Source organism: Sinocyclocheilus rhinocerous, unplaced genomic scaffold, assembly GCF_001515625.1.
Source record: "Sinocyclocheilus rhinocerous isolate Xijiao unplaced genomic scaffold, SAMN03320098_v1.1 scaffold677, whole genome shotgun sequence".
Taxonomy (NCBI): domain Eukaryota; kingdom Metazoa; phylum Chordata; class Actinopteri; order Cypriniformes; family Cyprinidae; genus Sinocyclocheilus; species Sinocyclocheilus rhinocerous.
Genome location: NW_015633185.1, coordinates 2,216,493 through 2,240,051, shown reverse-complemented (window position 1 = coordinate 2,240,051; position 23,559 = coordinate 2,216,493). Strand labels below are relative to the sequence as shown.

Here is a 23,559-nt window from a genome sequence, read left to right as displayed (position 1 = left end):
TATTTATAACAAACTGTTTAAAACACAAACTGCATAAAACTTGTCATCATGATGTTTTATCCATTTTTTGTTTTGGGATGGATTTGGAAAAAAATGTTAGACAGTTTTCATAATCGGGTTTCAAGGTAACAAAATGTACCTGTTTTACCTAGTTTTATCTCACATTTATTTTTTTATTAAGTATTTAATTGCTTAAAATAACTGTTGCAGTTCTTCCAACAGTGGACCTCTGAGGGATAAACCTCAGAAACCATTCACTTGCGTCATAGCAGAGAGATCTCACATTCTATACCAGGGTGAAAATACTGTATGTCCCAGACAGAGAAGTCTTTCAGCTTTTTCTAAAACTCTGTGTAAATACAAACAGTTGTATAACATGTCCTTGTATAGAGGTATTAGAGACTTCAGGGTTTAGAAAATATTGCTTATTTTGAATTTACTTTTTTTTTCACATAACTTTACCCTTTATAGTAATTGCGGTTACACTTTATTTCGATAGTCCCACTTTAGACATTCTACTAACTATAAGTAACTTTGTAACTACATGTCAACTACATGTCAACTAATTCTCATTAATTTGCAACTACATGTCTACTAACTCTCAGAGTAGACTGTTAGGGTAGGTTTAGGGTTAGTAGAATAAGTTGACAAAGAAAGTGTTAGAAGATATTAAGCAGACAGTCTACTAATACTCTACTAACTGCTAGTTGACATGTAGTTGCAAAGTTACTTACTGTTAATAGAATGTCTAAAGTGGACTATCGAAATAAAGTGTTACCATAATTGCTTTTTGCTTTTAAGTTGCATGAACATTATGTTTTAGCATGTGTTTTTTGTGTACTCTATTGTGTCTGCTGTTATTTTTGGACGATTATCATGCAAATTGTGTCATCATTTCATATATAAATATAGCACAAAAGCCAAGCTGGAACAAGGCTTGTGGTATAATTTACCACAACAAATGTCACATTTTCCCCCCTAATTGTCTGTCAGTATCGGTGGGTGGGGCTAGCAATGACAGTGCAGTGGTGAGCCAGTGCAGTGCCTCTGAGGAGCCAGCTCCTCAACCCGAGGCCTCTCCCCCCTGCCCACCGCCCAGTAAGTCAACTGCTACAGCAGTGGCCTTATCAGCTGTTTCTACAACTCCCTCTTGGACTCATCTGATCTCTACCTCACATTCTCTGTCCCACTGTTCCCACTGCTAACTTAGTTTCTCACCTTTCTAACCTTGTCTTTCGTATTTCAGAAGGCGGGCCTTCATTTGATACAGGAACTATTCGAGCCGTTCATGCCAGACTGGGGAGAGAGGTGTTGTAATAATGTAAAATATGTGAAAAATAATGTGTTTTTCAAACAACCTAGTATGAGAGCCTGTTCTAGTACACCCCCAAAACAAAATCAAGACTTTATAAAAGAGCATAATAGGACCCCTTTAATATGCTACAAAATGAATCTGGCTGAGATGGACTCACTGGACTTCTACATTGTTAAATGCCCTAATTTTATGGTTTGGTGTCATTATGAAAGGGGTCATATGATACATTTTATATGTATTATTGATGTTGTTTTTATTAGTTTTGTTTCCACAAAAACATTAGTTCAGTTTATTTTGCACCCTCTCTCTGACCCTTGAATTAAACAATTTTTGTTGCTCTGCCATTATGAATTGTCCACTCAGACATGGGCAGCATATTTGCTGCTCAGATGTGAAGGCATAAACGGATATTATATAAGTATACTGAATACTGTATTTAAAGTATTCATCTGTGTCTGTGTGATGCAGGAAGGTTGCAAGTGTTTGGATTGAGTCGTTTTAGTAAATTTTCTTTTTGTACTGAGTAGAAAGTAAGAGTTAAAATTTAAGTTACAGTATGTTTTTGTAGTATAATATGAATTACAAATCAAGGAAAATTTGATTCCTTATGATATGACCCCTTCAAGACAATAATATTGTCATTGTAGTACTTAAAAATAAAAATGCATGCCACATGATCTGCTGTAATCGGCATTGTACACTTATTAGCACAATCAAGGACAGAGATCGTCACCTAATTTTGAGTCTCTCGCAGTGAGTCTACCATTATGCCCTGTACTCTTGTACATCCTCACCTCTGACATGGAAAGAATTGCACTGACCTTCTCAGTCAGAGTGACCTTTTCATTTATTTATCTGTGTGACACTGAATACTTTGAGTGTGACAGATGAGCAGAGGGCCCGTGCTGGGACTGTACATGACAGACATCTCTCAACACATGCACATACTGTGCATAGATCTGTGTGGCTATTACTCGTCTTGTGTTCTTCATTAACTCCTGCCGCTTATGCTTCTGTTGTATCATCTTTGCATCTCTGTCTTGGCTGCATGTTGAGTTCAGCGGCTGCTCAAACCATTGAACCAGACTGCTGCAGGTTTCTGTTTAAAAAAACCACGAGGTCTGCCACCATCTGCTGGACTGTTCAAACAAACGCTACCAGCTCTCTGATTCAGTATGTTGCGGTATTGCTACTGTAATTCTGTTTTCATACTTATCAGTTCTGCCAGTGTGTATGTTTTCTGTTCATTAATCAAATTCAGTAATCATCTAATTACTGAATTTATTTCTTCAGTGTTTTCTGTGTGACATGCAGTAAATAGCAGTGCAGTGGTTTAAGCATCGATTGCATTAGCTTGATATTCCATGTAGCATATGATATAATCTTGGTCAGTGGTTCTCAGCCGTTATAGGATGGTTTACATCTTGTTTTTATGTGTTTATTTGTTAGCATTTACAAATAAACACACAACCCCCCGCCCCCAAGCGCCCCTAGTGGGCCCCAGTCCCCTGGTTAAGAACCACTGATCTGGATGTATGAATTAGTGACTGAATGTTTGGAACAGAACACTAGCAGTATACACTGTATCATTTTTTAAAATATTGTTATGTGAAAAATAGAAATCGAAAAACGGAAATAAAATCTAAATGTATAAGTAAAACATTTTAATTTTGTATATATTTTTTAGACAATTTTCTGATCAGATAATGAGTCAAGAAAAGAAAACAATTAATTTATTTTGTTAAATAGAAATAGAAAGGTGAAATGAAATAGAAATGAAAAGTGCATTTGAATGCATTGCATTGTGGGATGTAGTATTCCACAGTAATCTCTGTTTAATACTGCACATACTGTCAAATGTAATAGGTTATCCAGATATTTCATGCATAGAGAAAATTTGCATATTGTGCACCATATACATACAGTACTATATACTGAAGCCGTAGTAAGGTAGTATACTGTTCTGAAGGCAGCATGTGTCTCTATGTAGTACTCATTTTGTTTGTCATACTTTTGTTTTGCTGTGGCCTAGCATCTCTGTGTACGTAGTTGCAGATTTGTTTATTTGTGCCGTTGTCTTGCAGCCGATCCACCACATGATGTTAAGAATGTAGCTTGGAGCAGTTCAGGTCAGAGCTCCTGTCCTGATTTAGAGCCTGCTGTACCTGCTTCAGCCTCCACAACACCAGGGGGCAGCAGCGTGCACAGGCAGCAGTGTAAGTCTTAGACTGTTGATTCAGTGACAAATATAATTAAAGGTGCTGTATGTAAGTTTTTGACTCTACTAAAGCATAAAAATACCATAATATGTTTGCAGATATTTAAGAAACATGCTAAGTTAACATACTTGTTTATCTGAAAAACAATGCTACAGTCAGTTATTCTCCTTTGAAAATGTGCGTTCCGGGCCGGAATGTCGGTCTCTGTTTTGGTTTGTGAAACCCGCCCACTGCCAGTTTACCCAATTGTATTTCGGCACCCCGGGTTGCCAGTTGGCGGGAAACACAGCGTATTTCATTTCAGTCATGGAAGCTGGCAAACGAAAGTGTTGGTGTCGTCAATCTTGCAACCTGCGTGTGCTTCAAGTCTGAGGAGGAGGGACCGGGTGAAAAAAACCCTCTCCAATATTTTGAATTTGGACTGCAATACCTAGTTCAACCACTCGGTGTCAATCCTACATACAGCACCTTTAAGTTTTGTTTTGTTTTTCTAAATGTAAGTCCTGACATTCCCTCTGGGTTTACCAAAGTCCCAGCAGTTCACACCCTATAACAGTTCTCTAGCGAAACATGTCAATCCAAAGGGATTATTAGCTCATGCATGTGTTAATCTGTGATAACAACCGGCTGGATGTACATTATCCCTTACATATAAGTCATTCAAGACCCCTGCTTATACTAAAATCAGGGTCCCTTGGAAAATAGTGCTTATCTTGAAGGACAGCAACCCATTCACAACTAATAGTATGCTGAGCTGAATGTGAGATTTCAAGAGCAGATAGTTAGGAACAAAAAGTTGGTTTGTGATTTTTAAATAATGGTTGTGGATAAAACTTGATTGTTCCTTCTATTCCTCCAAACACCAGCACGAAAGCAGGAGATCATTAAAATCACAGAGCAGCTGATTGAGGCCATCAACAACGGAGATTTTGAAGCTTACACGTAAGTACTGTTTATATGTGCTGTTTTCATCTGCCATACCACTGATTACACAGATTTGTTTGCACTGTGCATTTTATGGATTTTCATAATTTTTGTTGGTAGATTTTGAAGTACTTATAAATTGAACTAAAATCATGCATAAGTGATGATTTCATACATTTATGGAATAGTTTTCTACCAAACTTGAGAAAGTACACAAATAATAGACAACAAAATCTGTGAGCATTAATATAGCTCATACAGCAAATACAATATCTTGTATTAAATTACAGGTACAAACACCTTATTTATGATGACGAAATATTTTTGAAAATCTTGTTTTATCAGCATTTTAAGTGGGTATTGTATCTTAAAAAGCACAAGCATGTTTGCTTATAACATGCATGAAACATTTTATGAAATATTTATTTTAAATGAACAACTTGTTAAAATGACCAACAAATGAGTTGTTGACATTTTCTGTGGAATTTGAATCATTGTTGTAATAATGCGCAAATTTGTGCCTTTTAGGTAAGATTATGCCAATTTCCATACTTCCCATTTTTAAATGGGTAAAATTAAACATTCTAGATGTGTGGGGGGTATTGAGTCAAAAACCGAATAGTAGTTTGCATTGTCATCTCAGTAACCTTTACTGTTCCAGGAGGATCTGTGACCCTGGCCTGACCTCTTTTGAGCCCGAGGCACTTGGAAACCTGGTTGAGGGAATGGACTTCCATAAGTTCTACTTTGAGAATTGTAAGCCCCATGCTTTTTAATGTACTAGTGTCCAATAAAGTTGTATACATTTGCTGTACCTATTAATAACATGCTTAATAACATGCTTTCTGCAGGGCCAATGTCCTGCAGAGTTTAACTTCAACCAGCTACAACACACTTGCCTGGAGGTTTCTAGTGAGTTTGAAGACCTTGGTTAACTGGCTCAGGTGTGTTTATTTAGGGTTGAAGCTAAACTCTGCAGGATAGTGGCCGTCCAGGAAAAGGTTTGGACAGCCCTGAGTTAAAAGGTATTAAAGCTAACCTGTTAGGTGTAGATAACTGAATATATCTTTGTCTGCTGCCTGTGTTTGACTACAGTGCTGAGTAAGAACAGTAAGCCTGTGCATACAACCATCCTGAACCCTCACGTGCACCTGATTGGAGAGGACGCCGCCTGCATCGCCTATATCCGACTGACACAGTACATGGACAGCCAGGGCCGGGCACGCAGCAGCCAGTCGGAGGAGACACGCGTGTGGCACCGCCGAGATGCCAAGTGGCTCAACATCCACTTCCACTGCTCTGGAGCGCCTGCCGCACCTCTACAGTGAATCACAGAGGGCAAAGGTACTGATTAACAAACCTTAGTGCCAACAAAACAAGTGAAACATTATTTAGTATTTTTTTATATTCTCTCCATTAGCATGCCTGAATACTAAAGCTGATTGGAGCATTTCTTCTCCGTGCACGTCTTGCCGCCTGGAGCCCGGCCAGAAGAGAACCTCTTGAAGTTTTGAAAACGTGAGGGAAAAAATTGACACAACTAAGAAATATATTTAAAAGCGGCCACCACTTCAGTCCAACTCTAGCTAGATGTGGGTCGGGCGGCCACGGCAGCAGCCCTGCCTTCTGGATGCTGCATGCTTCTAATGCCCACACGGGGCGCTGTATAGTCTTTACCCATAATCCCATACTGTCTGCTGCCCAACATTCGGAAATGGTGTTTTAAAGTATTAGTAATATATTGTAAAATACTGAGATCTTCACTTGTGTAATTAACAGCCAGTAGAGATGGAAGTTAGAATCAGAAATGTGAATCGTTGAAGAGCACACGCCGTTTTAAGGGTAAATGATGTGAGTTTATTACATTTAAGAAAACATTTTTCTGTTTTGTTTTTCTTTTTCTTTTTCTTTTTTTACGCAAAGAATGTGATGGCATGGCATATCAGAGGGAACGAAAAAATGTATCAGACGTTGAAGCACCAAAGTGTAGACTCTAGACGTTGAGAAGAGGATGTTTTAATGTTGCTTTTATTTTCTTTGAAATTGAGGAATGGGGTTGGGGAAGATTTTTTTTCTGGCTTTCTGACGTGTTTTGGTGGATCTCTTGGTTTTTATCTTCTGAATGATGCGGTATTTGAAAGTATTTTGTGTTTTCAAGACAATTGTTTTAAAGTGGGACACGATTTAATATAGTTGTGCATAAATAGATATTTATAAAAGAGAAAGGACAAAACAGTGTGTGGTGTCCGGGGGGGGGGTGATGTGTGTGTTTGTGTACGTATAAATGTTTTTTCTTGGGTTCAAGATGCTTGTTGCTATGTAGTGTTTTGCGTAAATCTTCTTAACACACACTTCCACATGAGGCCTGAGCTCAAGTTGGGTTGGTTTACTTGCCTTCCTGTATGTTTGCACCCATAACCTCTAGGCTCTCTGAACCTGAAGTTGCAGAACCCTCACTTTCTTTGATTTCGAGTTTGTTGTATGTCTCTTGGTCCCCAGGGGGCGCTAAACACTATACACAACATGCTCATCATAAGCCCTGCTCTCCCTCCCAGAGTTACTCTGCTCACCTTTTAGGCTTCCAGCTGCTGTGCATATCATTTTTTAGACTATAAGCATGTCGAGAAAAAAACAAAAAACAAATGAAATGGCCTGTACTGTTTTGCACATAAGCTTGAGACTCTATGCTGTTCTGTTCACTTTTTGTGGACTGCTTTGCAACTTCAGGTTATGAAATCCATCCTTAGGGGTCCGTGCTCTAGAAGAAGACCCAAACTGTCACATTATCTCTCCATGAGTGTTTGTACACTTGTTCTGATGCTGTTTACGTTGTCTCATCATCATACATTGTGACTTTAAAAGACTTGATTGTGGTTTGTTAAGATCACCTGACCATCTATAGGCAGGGATTTGAATGAAAATGACTTGATGAATGCAGTTCCATGGTGTTTTGGGGTCCATTCTATGGTAGAATCTGTTCTGGGTATGTTGATCTTGTTTTATTTTATTTTTCTTCTCCAGTATAACCTGTAAATACTAATGCAGATCATTGATGAGGGATGAATCGGGAACGCTTAGCCATTCGTCTTCATCCAGATGCACGTAGACTCACAGACTTTCAGTACACACAACTCGCTGTTTTGGTAAAGAACTCACGTAGTTAAAAAAAATTTTTGTTTTGGGTGTGTTAAAGCACATGGACACATTGTGCTCCCTTTAAAGGAGGGAGATCATCTGAACACTGTTCTTGACTGTGTTATTATGTAGATTCCTGTGTGAATTGTGGAGGTTTAACGTTCCCCCTTTTATTCTGTGCTAAGCCATTTCTTGTGACATTTTACCTTTTAAAGTTGGGCAAACATTGCACCCAACTCTATATGTTCAAAAAAGGGAGGAAAGAGAGTACTCCTACCCTAAGGCATCTTGTTAGTGAGTTCACTTGTCCACAGATGAAACCGTCTGGCACTGTGATGTCTGCCATATCTTCATACTGTCCCTGCTGCAGTGTGTCTTATAACAGTGTGTTCAGCCCTAGTCTCTGGCCACTTCTGTCACTCATAGTTCATCCTCTCAGATATGAGTGTCCTTGTTTAAAAAAAAGTGCAGTTTAGTCAGTCACACATACATATAAATAGTAAATGATTAAGAGATGTTTCCAGATGCAGGAGTTCATAGTTCTTGTATTTCTTATGACTGTTAGATGGACACAAACGCCTTTGTATGCGAAGTGAATAATTCCTGAACTAAATAACTCCCACAGCCAAACCATATATGCAGTTCAGCAGAAGGAAAATATGCATGTGTAACTTTCTGGTAATAATTTTCACTGTCTGTGTTAATTAGAATTGAATTATGTCTATATTCCCTGCATCTTCAAGGTAAATGAAATGTGGCTTGGTTGGTTTCCATTGCTACAATCAAAAGCTAATTTTGTAAAGAAATGGACTAAAAGAGATTAACAAAGCTTTAGCTTGGTATGTTTCCCCATTCTTGTTCGTTTTTTGCATTGATGGGACTACATATGCTTATACTCTGAGGTTTAATTGGATGCTGGATTTTTGCATGACCATATAATTAATAAAACTATGAATTTAAATCTATCAAGTGTTTGTTTGAATGTTGTTAAACCATCATAGCTTTGTTGTTATTGAAACATTTGGAAGTATTTAATAAAACATTTCAACATCACTGTCTTTGCTCTCCTGCTCAGCGTGCATTTGAAGTAGAGACGAACGCAAATGCGTGGACTTTGCAGTTGCATGCTTAACTGATGAATTCTGATATTTCGGAAAACAAGGATGTACGAAATTGAGCTTGCACGACTAGAAGCGCCCACGTAGGCTACTGTACCTGCCTGAAGCTTTTTAGAGCTCATTGGTTTAGGGCATTAAACAGAAATGTCTTATTTATTTACTACATTAAGGCAATGTTGTCTGAGTAGCTCTTATTTCATCAGAATCACAGCTGTCACCCAGCATTTTTATGCTCAATAATGCTGCATTTATTTGATCAAATATATAGTAAAAACGGTAATACTGCCGTTTAAAACAACTGTTTTATATTGTAATATATTTTAAAATGTAATTTATTCCTGTGATGCCAAAGCTGAATTTTCTCCAGTCATTACTGCAGTCTTCAGTGTCACATGATCCTTCAGAAATCATCATATGCTGGTGCTCAAGAAACATTTCTTATTATTATCAATGTTGTAAACAATTGTGCTGCTCAGTATTTTTGTTGAAACAACATACATTTTGTTTTCAGGATTCTTTGATGAATAGAAAGTACAGAAATGTTTCGTCTAAATGTCTTTTAGACCTGCTGGTGATCAATGTCTAAATCCTGAATGTGGAAATAAAGTGTCACTAAGTCTGTTTTAATTTCCTACTCGGGTCAGGCATGTGCGTGCGTGCCTAAAGAAAGATTGATTGGACAAGTGTCCCAGTTTGGACGCCAAGAGGACAGGTCTGTTGTCAGTATGTGTACAGACGCAATGGTAAAACAAACTAGCTCTGTGATTCATCCCACGCTATATTAGAAGGTCCTGATTGTAATAATATAAAACGTAGGAAAACCTCAATTGACAGTAATCTAATTCCTTGACCACCATTTACTGAAAAGAAGGTTACATTAAATTGTATGCGCTATTTTTCAATGAGAGATTGTAAACATAAGTAAAATAACAAAGTTCTTTCAATTTCAGACTTAAATCTACTTGTCGCTGTTCTGAATTTGTCAAAAAGCTTGACCGCTTGGCAAGAGAGGCAAAGAGCTATTTTTATATCAGTAATGTACCCCCCTCCCTTTAAGCCAGCGCTGTGAGTGACAGCACAGCTGTGGTGAACTAGCTTCTACCTTCATCCAACACAAGATTCCAGTGCATAGGGAGACGCTGGGTATCTTTTCTCTTTCCCCTCTATTTTAGCTTCCTTTATGGCTGCGCCCCTATCACCAGCATCCAGCTCAGGGTATGGGAGGGGTTCCGTGTGTATTCGTATTCACGCAAGAGCAACTAGAAGGAACCCCAGGACATAGTTGCAGTAGTAGTTGGCTTCTCTAAGGGGGCCCTGAAATAACATGGACCGTAGGTACTAAGGGCCCCCAGGCCAACAAACGGAATCAAAGAAGCAAGCACAGACCGCACCATGGTGGCTGAGGAAGTTATCATCACCCTATCCGGAGGAGCACCATGGGGCTTCAGACTACAGGGAGGACTCGAGCACCAGAAGCCTCTGCAGGTTGCCAAGGTAGGATTGCCAGGAAACACAACAATGAACGTACTGTACCTCACTTTAAGTCTTTTAGTGTTATTTCAGCCCACAGTTCTTTAGTTCCAAAGAAACTTAAGATGTTTAGAGCCACCTGAAGATGTAATGAACACCAGACGCACAGGCCCCTGCACTCTTAAGTGTGGTGTGGAACTGATCCTCTACCAAAAAAGCCAAATGATTCATAGAGCTGTGAACTTTCAAGTACCATTTGAATTGAACATTAACCCCCTTAACCTTTGAGTCCTAAGTAGCTAATGTGCACCAATTGTACATTTTGTAATAGTAACAATGCAAGAGTAGATTACCAGTAACAAGCCAAGCTTATAGAATAAAACTTTGTATGTAAAACGAAGAGGAACTGAAGTATTTGCTTTTTATGACTAATAGTTAATGAGAAGCTAAACAAACATTTGTGTATCTAGCTGTTACTATGAGGAAACAAGGTGTTTTTATACTACATATAATTATCTGATACTGGTTTCTACTGTGATTTTGTAATTACTTTGTAAATAGTAGATTGTGAGCCTGTTCTATATTATAGATTAGAAATTATAATAATATATAAATAAAGGATGTTGAACTTTATGCTCTCACACACACTGTATTACTGTAGTTTATGACTTACCTTAGCCTTTGAGGATTCAGGTCATATTTAATAACATTTGCAATCATCTTTCTTCCAATTCCAGCAGACTTTGTTTTCTTTACACAGGATACAATGTCCTGTATTTAATGCATTTATCAACTAATGATAAAGTTGCTTGTTCTGGTTGATGGTCATGCTGTTGTCACGAATGTTTGTAATAGTTTAGGAAATAAAAATGGCTATGGTTATGTATTTTACTTTAATCTGACACCTAAACTGATCATTCAAACCATTAGTAACAATGGAGTATTATGGACTGTTTTCTATCTATCTATCTATCTATCCTTATCTGTTCAGGGTAGTTTGATGCGTCCACTAATCTTGGCTGTCATGAGGAGTGTTGATTTTTATTGGTAGCTAGATGCTTGTCATCAAAAGTGAATTAGATTAAACTAATGGTATGGACACTCCCCCATATCAAGATGCGGTTTAGCGACAGGGCAGCTTACAGATCCCAGTTCACCACTTGGTCCTGAATATAACCTTTGCATTTACAGCTGTATCCTAAAAACCACAGGCAACCAAGTACAGGATTAGAATCCCCAGATCACTGACCCGTATGCCATGTTTTAGTCGGCTCTGCACAATCAAAGGCCAAAGGAGCACCCAGACTATAAAATGTTCTGTTAACAGTATAGTGACTCAGGAGCTTCTTTCAGGGAAGTCGTGGCCTAATGGTTAGAGAGTTGGACTCGTAACCCAAAGGTCACAGGTTTGAGTCTCGGCACCGGCAGTGATTGTAGGTGGGAGGAGTGAATGCACAGCGCTCTCTCCCACCTTCAATACCACGACTGAGGTGCCCTTGAGCAAGGCACCAAACCCCCAACTGCAAAATGGCTGCTCACTGCTCCGTGTGTGTGTTCACTGCTATGTGTGTGCACTTAGGATGGGATAAATGCAGAGCACTAATTCCGAGTATGGGTTATCATACTTGGCAGCATGTCACACTCACTTTCACTTTACACGGTATTAAAGAGCAGAGAGCAGAGATGGGTTACAGTTCATGAACCCATCACACTGTCTATTTAAAAGTAAGTATTTATAGACTGATTATTGCATCCTCAGTAAAGCGTGAACCTGTCAGTGTGAACAAAACCACTGAAATCAGAGCCTGTCCTCCTGTGCTGAGTAAGATGACAGACAGGACAGGGCTTTGAGCAATGCCATTGCAAGGTCCAATTAATAAACAACACTGGCACATGGGCAGTATCTGTTAACTGTCTGCCAGCCTACTGAGTGTTTGTTTTTCTTATTTCATTTATCATATTGTAAATATTAAGATACAATTATTTGAAAATTTGAAGTATTGTGAAGAATGTTGCACATTTCTGCTGACTGATCCCATTTGATATTAGCAGATTTGTTAATTGTTTAAGAACTAGGCTATATTTTGAATATATTTCATACTGAGTTCATGGACAACTATGGTGGCTCATGGATAGCACTGTCGCCTCAGATCGAGATGGTCCCTGGTTCACCTGGTTGGAGTGTGTGCTATGGTTTCCCTTACAATCTGAAGACATGCAGGATAGGTGAGTTAGAGAGACTAAGTGATGTTTTATTAACAAATTTTGGGAGGAGCACGCGCAGATAATTAACACGGCCAATTCATCATCTATCTATCCTTATCTGTTCAGGGTAGTTTGATGCGTCCACTAATCTTGGCTGTCATGAGGAGTGTTGATTTTTATTGGTAGCTAGATGCTTGTCATCAAAAGTGAATTAGATTAAACTAATGGTATGGACACTCCCCCATATCAAGATGCGGTTTAGCGACAGGGCAGCTTACAGATCCCAGTTCACCACTTGGTCCTGAATATAACCTTTGCATTTACAGCTGTATCCTAAAAACCACAGGCAACCAAGTACAGGATTAGAATCCCCAGATCACTGACCCGTATGCCATGTTTTAGTCGGCTCTGCACAATCAAAGGCCAAAGGAGCACCCAGACTATAAAATGTTCTGTTAACAGTATAGTGACTCAGGAGCTTCTTTCAGGGAAGTCGTGGCCTAATGGTTAGAGAGTTGGACTCGTAACCCAAAGGTCACAGGTTTGAGTCTCGGCACCGGCAGTGATTGTAGGTGGGAGGAGTGAATGCACAGCGCTCTCTCCCACCTTCAATACCACGACTGAGGTGCCCTTGAGCAAGGCACCAAACCCCCAACTGCAAAATGGCTGCTCACTGCTCCGTGTGTGTGTTCACTGCTATGTGTGTGCACTTAGGATGGGATAAATGCAGAGCACTAATTCCGAGTATGGGTTATCATACTTGGCAGCATGTCACACTCACTTTCACTTTACACGGTATTAAAGAGCAGAGAGCAGAGATGGGTTACAGTTCATGAACCCATCACACTGTCTATTTAAAAGTAAGTATTTATAGACTGATTATTGCATCCTCAGTAAAGCGTGAACCTGTCAGTGTGAACAAAACCACTGAAATCAGAGCCTGTCCTCCTGTGCTGAGTAAGATGACAGACAGGACAGGGCTTTGAGCAATGCCATTGCAAGGTCCAATTAATAAACAACACTGGCACATGGGCAGTATCTGTTAACTGTCTGCCAGCCTACTGAGTGTTTGTTTTTCTTATTTCATTTATCATATTGTAAATATTAAGATACAATTATTTGAAAATTTGAAGTATTGTGAAGAATGTTGCACATTTCTGCTGACTGATCCCATTTGATATTAGCAGATTTGTTAATTGTTTAAGAACTAGGCTATATTTTGAATATATTTCATACTGAGTTCATGGACAACTATGGTGGCTCATGGATAGCACTGTCGCCTCAGATCGAGATGGTCCCTGGTTCACCTGGTTGGAGTGTGTGCTATGGTTTCCCTTACAATCTGAAGACATGCAGGATAGGTGAGTTAGAGAGACTAAGTGATGTTTTATTAACAAATTTTGGGAGGAGCACGCGCAGATAATTAACACGGCCAATTCATCAGTAATTACACCATCTATCCAACCAGCACAAGAGAGAACCCCTATAAATAATCAAAGCAGTCTTACCTTCATTATCTCTAGTCATTCAGCAACCCTCCACCACTCCGACTCCTCACCTTCAACCCGTTCCTACCCCAGCACGTGGAGGAGCACTCGGGGGAGCGCTCTGGGTCTGGGCTAAACGCCAAGCTCGGTCGGACCCCTCTCCCCGGACAGCATGCCAAATACGCATAACCTTTACTCAGTTTATTATATGTAAGTGTGAACTCGTGAAACGTGAACTATAGGAGACACGGACATAAGACAAGTGGTATAGAGAATGGATGGATGGATGGATGGATATAGAGTTAATGTTTAGACCAAACTCATACGTCACTCATTGTGATTCTGTGCAGATCTACTTTTAAAGATAGAAAGAATCTGAAATGTGATATCAATGCCTTTGTCTAATCTATGGAAAACATTCAGGGCCATTTCAAAAGACTTTTTGATCTATGCATCCATTATCAACTGCCACATTTATCCTGTAGGTGCGTAAGCGAAGTAAAGCATGTCGTGCCGGACTGCGTGAGGGAGATGAGCTGGTATCCATCAATGAGAATTCCTGTGGGAGTCTGTCGCATGCCCAGGCCATGAACCTGATCGACAGCATGCCAGGAATGCTACACATCCGGATTAGGAGGTAAACCATCCTTTACTTTGCCAATGCTAAAGTGTGTCTTTAACTCAAATGGGAGCTGAAAGTAAGTGACTGTATTAACTGTAGTTAGATCTCTGAGCCAGTGCTGTTGTGAGTTACTGTTTCTGACCACCCCTGTGCTATTTTACCTCCTTACATGTTTATCAGGGCACCGGCTGGCTTCCAGTCGGTGGTTCTGGTTGCTCGAGCTCCTTCTCCCCGCATTGATAAAGAGTACCGTGCTGCCATTAGGGCCATGTCCCCATCCGTCTCCCGACCTCACCAGTCCAGTGTGCGGCAGATCCACCGCGGATCCCTGATGTCCCCGACTGGACGCAGTGAATTGACTTCCCCGCCAGGCAGTGAGGCCTACTACGGAGAAACAGACAGCGATGCAGACGTGGCTGCTCATGAGAGGCAACGCAAATCGAAACGACGTAGTCCCAGCAATTCACCTGGCAAGGCCGGTCGAGCCTCACCGGAGGGAGCAGAGACTTCAGAAATGAGTGGGTATGACAGTGCCTCAGATGCCCAAGTGTACAATCTTTTGGAGCCTAAAGAAAGAGAAGATGCATTGCCTGGTGTAGCCCGCAGAGAAGTGATTTACCAACCCCCTCCGGATGGAGCCTGGTCCTCTCAGACCTCCACTGAGACCTCATCCATGAGTGCGGATGACCAAAACCCACGAGAAGGGCTAATGGAAGAGGACAGTGGGTTCCAGGAGCCCAGAAATGTCCCCCCTCTTGTTTCTCCAGAGAGAGCCAAAGAAGCTCTTATGCTAAGCTCTCGAACTCAGTTGGTGCCCATGGTTGGACCAGTTGACAATCCAGTGGATGAGGAACTCACATTAACATACATGGATAAAGCAAAACAAGCAAGTGAGTATATGCAGACCATTGCTCTTATGTTTGACTGGCTTCAAATACTGTCATGAACACCTGCTTTGCTTTCTTAAAGTCACAGCTTGCGATCGCCTGCATGTAAACCCTTGAAGAGATGAGGGCTGGTCATGAGTCTTTTAGCCAGCACCAGTGTCTATATTTGTCCTGAGGCTCACAGGGTTGATAACCTGAGCACTGCTTTGCATGAGCTGGCATAAGAATCTCCAGCTGCTAGCTTATATCAGGTGACAGTGCTCCTCACAGACCTGCGCTCATTCTCTCCACCTAGATCCTCAGCTGAAATATTGGAAAGTATTGTTAGTATTCTCTGTATTGTTTTCAGACATGTACAGAAGCATCTGGCTGGAATTTAGAGTCACTTAAATGTCATCAGTGCAAGTCACAAATTATCATGCTTCAGAAGCCAGGTTAGTGTTCCTAAAATGAGATACATACAATTAGTTACACAGGTTTAACATTCCAGTGCCTAGACACTGCATTGCACTGGTATGACACTGATCCTGGATCGCACCTGCGGAATGTGTGTTTGTTGATCCCAAATCAGGTGATAAACAACACATTGACATCTGTGTTTATGGCAAGATTACTTACTGTGGAATCTAATGTGCTATTAATGGAATATTAATATTAAATATGCATTACATTCAACAGATTGTTACACCACACAATTTACGTTAATTCATTAAATTAATTCTAGTGATATTACATTTCAGAGTAAAGTTATTTTCCCTGTTGTAATAATGATTAGGTTTAAAGAATAGTTTAGAGGTGAGACTTGGGGTTAATTGCCATAGTACCACTTTTTATAAAGTGTACAAGCATCTTCAGAGCCACAGCTATTTAAAGTAGTGTAATTTCAAGCACTAGCATAAATAAACCGTCATAAATCTAAAGACAACCCTAATCTGAACTCTAAACATTCCATGCTCTTCTTCGGGACCACAATTAAGCACTAGTAAATAAAGCATCTCCCCATGGTAGACAAATCAACTTGGCAGCAAAATGATTATGCTCTTATGGTCCCTGTTGCAAAATGTTTTGATTAAATACAGTTTTATTGGGTTATGCTATGAAAACTTTTTTGTTTGTTTGTTTGAATATGGTCTTTGACACGCGACTTTGCAGTACCATATGAAATACTGGATCTTTTCTAGCTTTTTATGAGATCTTTAACTATCCTATGTTAACGGAGGAGTTTAGTTTAGCAAGTATTTTTCAGTACTCTTTTTGCACAATTCTACAGGCCCAATGAGTCAGAAGAGCACCGTTGGCTTTATTTAACACTATTTCTGACAGACATACCAGTGAATAGTTTAAAAGCCATAAACATCAATTCATAATCCGATTCTGTCTTAAATTTTTCATTTCATGTTATGCAGAATTGAACCGTAGAGATACGATCATGGACAAACAGGTGAAAGAGGCTCGGTCCAAGTGCCGCACCATTGCCTCACTACTGACAGATGCACCAAACCCTCATTCAAAGGGTGTTTTGATGTTTAAAAAGCGCCGACAACGCTCCAAGAAATACACACTGACCAGCTTTGGAAGTGTTGATGAGGACATGAGGCAGGACTCTCAAGAAGAGGATGGCATATTTCCTGGCAGTGAATCAGAATTTGATGAGGAAGGTTTCTCTTCTGCACCAGACCCCACATGGGACAGTGACTACCTTGAGATGCTGGAGAAAAGATCTGCTTCCAGAGGTCAGGAAGGAGAGGGTGGTGCTCTCAGTCCTGGTCTGAGTGATACATCTGGGAAGGGGGCACAGTTGTTTGAGCAGCAGAGGAGAAGGGCTGAGGAACATGCAAAGAAAATGGAAGCTGCGCAAGAACAGTTACAAAGCCAAATGCTGGGCATTGCACTGAAAGAGAGACAAGCACTTCCTCGACTACAGACACCGCAACCACAACCAGACCCATTGACGAAGCATAATGTCCAGCCACCACCAGTTGCTCCAAAATCTGCCAGACCTTCAAAAACACTATATCATGAGGTTCCACCAGCAGAGACACAAAACATAACACAGATGAGCATATCTCAAGCCACTCCCACTGTCCCTGTCATGGTTAATGGAGATACTTCAAACACAATGGCACCAGTCCCCGCTGTGTTGTCCACAGAAACTGTGATGCCTCCACAACCAGCTCCTCTAGCAGAACTTCCTACTAGCTCTGTGTTAAACAGAACTGCCCGACCTTTTGCCCCAGGCTGCGTTACCAGTCGGGCAGCCACCGCTCCTGTTGTGTTTCGCCCTACAGTCAGTAAGAAGACACCCAGACCTGTTTCAGTGGCTGTGATTGCACCTCCATTCTCTGCAGCATCAGAAGAGCATGCCATGGGTGTCAACCCTGCCTCCTTCGTTAGCCAATTCACAATGAGTCAAATGAGTGCCGATGTCCCTATTGAAATGATACCCACACAGGCCTTTATACCTGGAAAGTCTGTTCCTCCACCTGCTTCTGTATCCGTGAAATCATATTCTCAACCTGCTCTTCACTGCTTCTCAGTGGAAAACATCCAGTTTGCATCAGTGCCACCTCCCATAGTTCAAACCCAAGAACATAACTTTCCTGTAGAGGCTGAAACAACTGTTCCTCCAGCAATCTCTGCTGACAACACAGTGACCGTTGTGGCTCCTGTTATGGCTCCTGTTATTTCTCAGGCCATAGCGATACCAGCCCAACCCTCTTCTATTTTGACCTCTGCAGCTTCTGACACCCCCTCAGCTGTAACTCCGCTGTCACCTGTAGTCTATCGTGAAAAATCTTCTGCCACCCATAGCCGGACTGGTATTCTTCAAGAGGCCTGCCGCCATAGTGCCCACAAGCCAATGTTTAAGATACCTGACAGCAAGAAAAACTCACCAAACCCTGAATTATTGTCTATGGTGCAGAACCTAGACGAAAGGCCCAGGCATGGATATTCTCAACCAGAAAATATTACTCACAACATTGATGACAACAGGACAAGGGTGCCACCGCCTGTGGCTCCTAAGCCAAGGGTCATCCCAGAAATGTCACAGATCCCTGAGGCGGAGGGAAAAGGTGCAGAGTTGTTTGCTCGTAGACAGTCTCGCATGGATTTGTTTGTTGTAAACTCTCCACATCTGCAGTCTGCACCTCTACAACCCCAACAATCCCAATCAGTCATAGACTTGATTGAACCACAAAAAACCTCGTCAAACCCATCCCAATGGAAGTATTCCCCAAATGTTCGTGCTCCTCCACCGATAGGTTACAACCCCTTGCTGTCTCCATCCTGTCCTATTGGGGTGCAGCGTGGGGGTGCCAAGGTGTCTGAGCAAAGTTCCACAGGAAGTAAGAGTAGTTATGGTGTCCCAAAAGAAGGTATCAAAGCCTTGGACTTTATGAGAAGGCAGCCTTACCAACTGAACCCTGCAATGTTCAGTTTTGGTGGTGGCACTAGCACACAGTCTTCAGTCTCCTCCTATCAGAGGCAACAAAGAGAGGGCCACACTCTGACACCACCCAAGCAGGTCCCAGTAAAGGCGGCACGTGTGTATGAAATCAAACGATTCTCCACTCCCACCCCGATGTCAGCACCAACTCTCAACCCCACAGTGATTGTACCACGCTCACGGACCACACTTGGTGAGCACATCTCTCGTTCTGACATGACGTCCCCTCTACCTGAACCTGTACCCAAATCAACTCCGGCACCTTCACGAGCCCCAGGCCTCCCAGAGCTCCCTAAAATTTCAGCTGTGCCCATCCCTCACCCCATGCCGTATTCACCCCCAGCTCCCATGTCAAGTATGTCAAACCTAAGCTTCTCTGGGCTTCAAGCTGCCAAACTGTTTAAGAGTGCCCCTGAGTTAAGTTCCCTAAAGCCAGACCCCTTAAAGTCTCCTATCCAAGTTCCCAAACCTCGCTTTATTGCAACACATGTGGGTATTCAGCCCCGCGTCTGGAGGCCTGGAACACTTCCTCATTGATAATGTTACTTTACATGTGGGAGAAGCTGAACCATCTGCTTCTGTTGCAGTCTCAAAATCCACACTTTTCAAATATGACTTAATATAACTTGAAGATACAAAGATATTATATTCTCCATTTCAGATGAAAATATAATGTGGAGTATCCCTGATAGCACATGTACATCACGGAGATGTCCATTTGACATCTGCATTTATATCTTCAAGACTTATTTTTTAGTGTTTGCTCATCTGCAATACGTCTATTGGACGTTTCCTATCAGATGCCAGGCATGGATATTCTCAACCAGAAAATATTACTCACAACATTGATGACAACAGGACAAGGGTGCCACCGCCTGTGGCTCCTAAGCCAAGGGTCATCCAAGAAATGTCACAGATCCCTCAGGCGGAGGGAAAAGGTGCAGAGCTGTTTGCTCGTAGGCAGTATCGCAAGGATTTGTTTGTTGTAGACTCTCCACATCTGCAGCCTGCACCGCTACAACCCCAACAATCCCATTCTGTCATAGACTTGATCGAACCACAAAAAACCTCACCAACCCCATCCCACTGGAAGTATTCCCCTAACGTTCGTGCTCCTCCCCCGATAGGTTACAACCCCTTGCTGTCTCCATCCTGTCCTATTGGGGTGCAGCGTGGGGGTGCCAAGGTGTCTGAGCAAAGTTCCACAGGAAGTAAGAGTAGTTATGGTGTCCCAAAAGAAGGTATCAAAGCCTTGGACTTTATGAGGAGGCAGCCTTACCAACTGAACCCTGCAATGTTCAGTTTTGGTGGTGGCACTAGCACACAGTCTTCAGTCTCCTCCTATCAGAGGCAACAAAGAGAGGGCCACACTCTGACACCACCCAAGCAGGTCCCAGTAAAGGCGGCACGTGTGTATGAAATCAAACGATTCTCCACTCCCACCCCGATGTCAGCACCAACTCTCAACCCCACAGTGATTGTACCACGCTCACGGACCACACTTGGTGAGCACATCTCTCGTTCTGACATGACGTCCCCTCTACCTGAACCTGTACCCAAATCAACTCCGGCACCTTCACGAGCCCCAGGCCTCCCAGAGCTCCCTAAAATTTCAGCTGTGCCCATCCCTCACCCCATGCCGTATTCACCCCCAGCTCCCATGTCAAGTATGTCAAACCTAAGCTTCTCTGGGCTTCAAGCTGCCAAACTGTTTAAGAGTGCCCCTGAGTTAAGTTCCCTAAAGCCAGACCCCTTAAAGTCTCCTATCCAAGTTCCCAAACCTCGCTTTATTGCAACACATGTGGGTATTCAGCCCCGCGTCTGGAGGCCTGGAACACTTCCTCATTGATAATGTTACTTTACATGTGGGAGAAGCTGAACCATCTGCTTCTGTTGCAGTCTCAAAATCCACACTTTTCAAATATGACTTAATATAACTTGAAGATACAAAGATATTATATTCTCCATTTCAGATGAAAATATAATGTGGAGTATCCCTGATAGCACATGTACATCACGGAGATGTCCATTTGACATCTGCATTTATATCTTCAAGACTTATTTTTTAGTGTTTGCTCATCTGCAATACGTCTATTGGACGTTTCCTATCAGATGTCAAATAGAAGTTTAGAAAATGTCTTTAAGATGTTTATGATTTAGAATGTATGTAAAACTGACATCTTAAAACCGTCTATCAGATGTTTGTACACAGCAGATGCTTTCCAGACGAAGCGATCTTTAACAGACATCTTGTAGACGTATGTGTGCTATCTGGGATATTTGTTGTTTTGTTTTGAGACTGTTTTTCAAAACAAAACTTTTCAAGCTGAAAAATCCTGAATTTCTGCTAAATGTTCATCAATATGTTTGAAACCTTCAGTGTTGTTAACGAAATCTATTTACTCTATTTAATTTCTCAGTGCATGTTCCTGTTCTTGTGAACAATTTATCTACGCTATTCCAAAGGAAAACATTGTTTGGCTTCGTAAATGTCAATCAAAGTGTAGCTTGCTCTTCCTCTGAACTGGCACTGCTGATGTCACTTAGATGATGGGGGATGGGGGAGGGGTGAGCGGGAGGGGGAGCAATCTAGCTCGGGTTTGGACCAGGCAATTGAACCAAGTGTGAAAGCACCCTAACATTCGGTCTGGCTCCGTAGTGGTATGTATTGCCCAGTTTGTTTGTTTGTTTGTTTTTTTCAATTCAGTCAGTTCCTAATGGTAATCATCAAGATGTGTCATACATAGTTTTTTTTTTGTTTGTTTTTTCTTTTTCTCATTGCATATCTTATTTCATTCATACATTAGAACCAGAGTGAGCTTTTATTAGCCAAGTGTGCACAAACACACAAGAGTCGCATTACAGCAGTAAAAAGGGGTTGCAAATGTCAATTCACATTGACTTTAAATCCAACATATGCTAGACAATGTGTTTGTGCAGTGCAGTGTTCCCAATTTTATAGGGATAAGGAAAAATACATTATGACAATAACACCAGAAAAATTTTTTTTTACATAAATTGGACTGAGGTATTTTTAAATATTTTCCTTCAAATTAAGTTTTTCTTTTGGCACCTTTAAAATACTAAAATGTGGTCACTTTGCTTATCTTAGGTCTAAACCTTGATCTACTTGACATATGAAAGCATGGAAAAATACTTAAGAAAAAAAAAGGCAAGTTGAGGCTTTGTTTTGCTGAATGCTCTTAGGTCAATCAGAAATGATATATCTCCTGGCAGAGCCTGGGCTGAACAGGTGCATAAGGGTCACAGCCTATTTGTAGGAGCAAAGTAAACGGGGAACTAGGCTTGTTCCTAAAAATGTGCTCTGACTCTATTGATATATTAAACCGATTACATTAATGAAAACTTGAGTTTTAATTTTTTTATAGAAACATATTTAAGTGGTCAAATCAGTAAGTGTTGGAAAGGTACAATGTTGGAGACAGTCCTAGAGAAAGACATGTAGGCTATCTGAGCACTGAAGCAAATCTGTCTCATGAAGACAGGCATGAAAAGTGCAATGCTAGCACTGTTCAGGATTATCAGAAGGTTAATTAGCCAACTGGCTTTACTGGAATTAGTCAGAATACTCATAGCAACATGAAATATTTGAATGGCATGTGCTGCAGTGAGGCTGATGATTTTGGGGATGGGTTGTTTTCAGATGTGTACCCAAAGTCCTCAAAAACATGACAGTGTCTTAAGAAAAAAAAAATCTAGGGCTTGTAACATTAGGGGAACAATGGATTGAGGTTCAAGGAAGGAAACAGTTTATATCAATGTGTATTAGATATAGAGAGAGGATGAATAAATAATAATTGTAGTACTGGCAGGTGAGAATATTTCAGGACTCCTTTTTAAAATTACATTTAGAGATCGAATAAGAAGTTGATGTAGAGTAGATACAGTGATACAGTGTTTAAAATCTGAGCCACAATTTTGTTTGTCTTTCCAGTTAGTGTCATCATATTTTATTTTATAGACTAAAGCTTTACATTGTTCAGTGCTCTTAATTTTGGCTGTTGTACAAATCATTAGATCAATATGTCTGTCTTGGTAAATCTAATGTGTTTAATGTCTCTGGTGATTTTATTTGTGCAATGCTTAAAATGAGCTCAGCTGAACTTTAGGACCCAAGTAATTCTAACTGAAAGTGTCTTGTATTTCTAATACAATGAATAGTTTCAATAAAACATGCTTGAAATTTCATATAATGTCTCTGTCTCAAGGCAAGCAACAAACTATCGTATGTAATGCAGACACAAACCCAATGTCTCACATGAATGCACTCAAACCTAATGATGTCTGAATTACTTTTTACAAAGGAAGAAAAGTCATTGAATTACTCTGATTAAGAAAGTCAAGCTCATTGACTGACTCTAACATTTGAAAAAATTAATTAGCAGTGTCAAAGTGTTTCTTTTAGAAAGAATAAAAACATGGTTTATGGGGTGAGAAAGACTAATCCCCACATGGTGGCGCTTATGTCCCACTTTTCAAAAGTATGAAATGTGACTGCATATTTTAGTTTTTTTGTTTGATTGTTTGTTTTTTGTACAGCTTTCATAGACTTCTATCATTTTTATACTGATCTAACAATATTTTCTATCCACTAAAACTAAATCTACCCCTAAACCCCCTCACAGAAATCTTTTTGCATTTTTACATTTTTAGATAAATATCATTTAGTATTTTTAATAATTTAGTAATTTTAATAATCCCCCCCCCC

At 40.7% G+C, this 23,559-nt stretch overlaps 2 protein-coding genes across 29 annotated transcripts in view; both read left to right on the top strand.

Annotated features, from left to right (window-relative positions):
- LOC107743569 (calcium/calmodulin-dependent protein kinase type II subunit gamma-like) overlaps window positions 1-7,084 on the top strand; it is a 60,443-nt gene extending 53,359 nt beyond the window's left edge. For 11 of the 27 annotated variants that reach the window (XM_016556877.1, XM_016556880.1, XM_016556886.1 and 8 more), the window contains 4 exons: window positions 4,401-4,476; window positions 5,120-5,214; window positions 5,554-5,802; window positions 5,879-7,084. In XM_016556877.1, coding sequence (XP_016412363.1) covers window positions 4,401-4,476; window positions 5,120-5,214; window positions 5,554-5,786 — 404 coding nt within the window. In that variant the 3' untranslated portion in view covers window positions 5,787-5,802; window positions 5,879-7,084. Of the gene's footprint in view, window positions 1-993; window positions 1,099-3,399; window positions 3,532-4,400; window positions 4,477-5,119; window positions 5,215-5,553; window positions 5,803-5,878 lie in introns of all 27 variants that reach the window. The other 16 variants (XM_016556860.1, XM_016556859.1, XM_016556864.1 and 13 more) reach the window with 3 other exon arrangements.
- Window positions 7,085-9,701: 2,617 nt separating this feature from the next.
- On the top strand, window positions 9,702-20,846 carry LOC107743568 (synaptopodin 2-like protein). 2 transcript variants are annotated; one of them, XM_016556858.1, is made up of 5 exons: window positions 9,707-10,205; window positions 14,359-14,510; window positions 14,676-15,385; window positions 16,789-18,325; window positions 19,638-20,846. In XM_016556858.1, the coding sequence occupies exons 1-5, from the start codon at window positions 10,104-10,106 to the stop codon at window positions 20,677-20,679; spliced, it is 3,543 nt and encodes a 1,180-aa protein (XP_016412344.1). In that variant the 5' UTR covers window positions 9,707-10,103; the 3' UTR covers window positions 20,680-20,846. The 2 variants fall into 2 exon arrangements, with proteins under 2 accessions (XP_016412343.1, XP_016412344.1); XM_016556857.1 differs by lacking the exon at window positions 19,638-20,846 and having other exon boundaries at window positions 9,702-10,205; window positions 16,789-19,534.
- The last annotated feature ends 2,713 nt before the right edge of the window (window positions 20,847-23,559 follow it).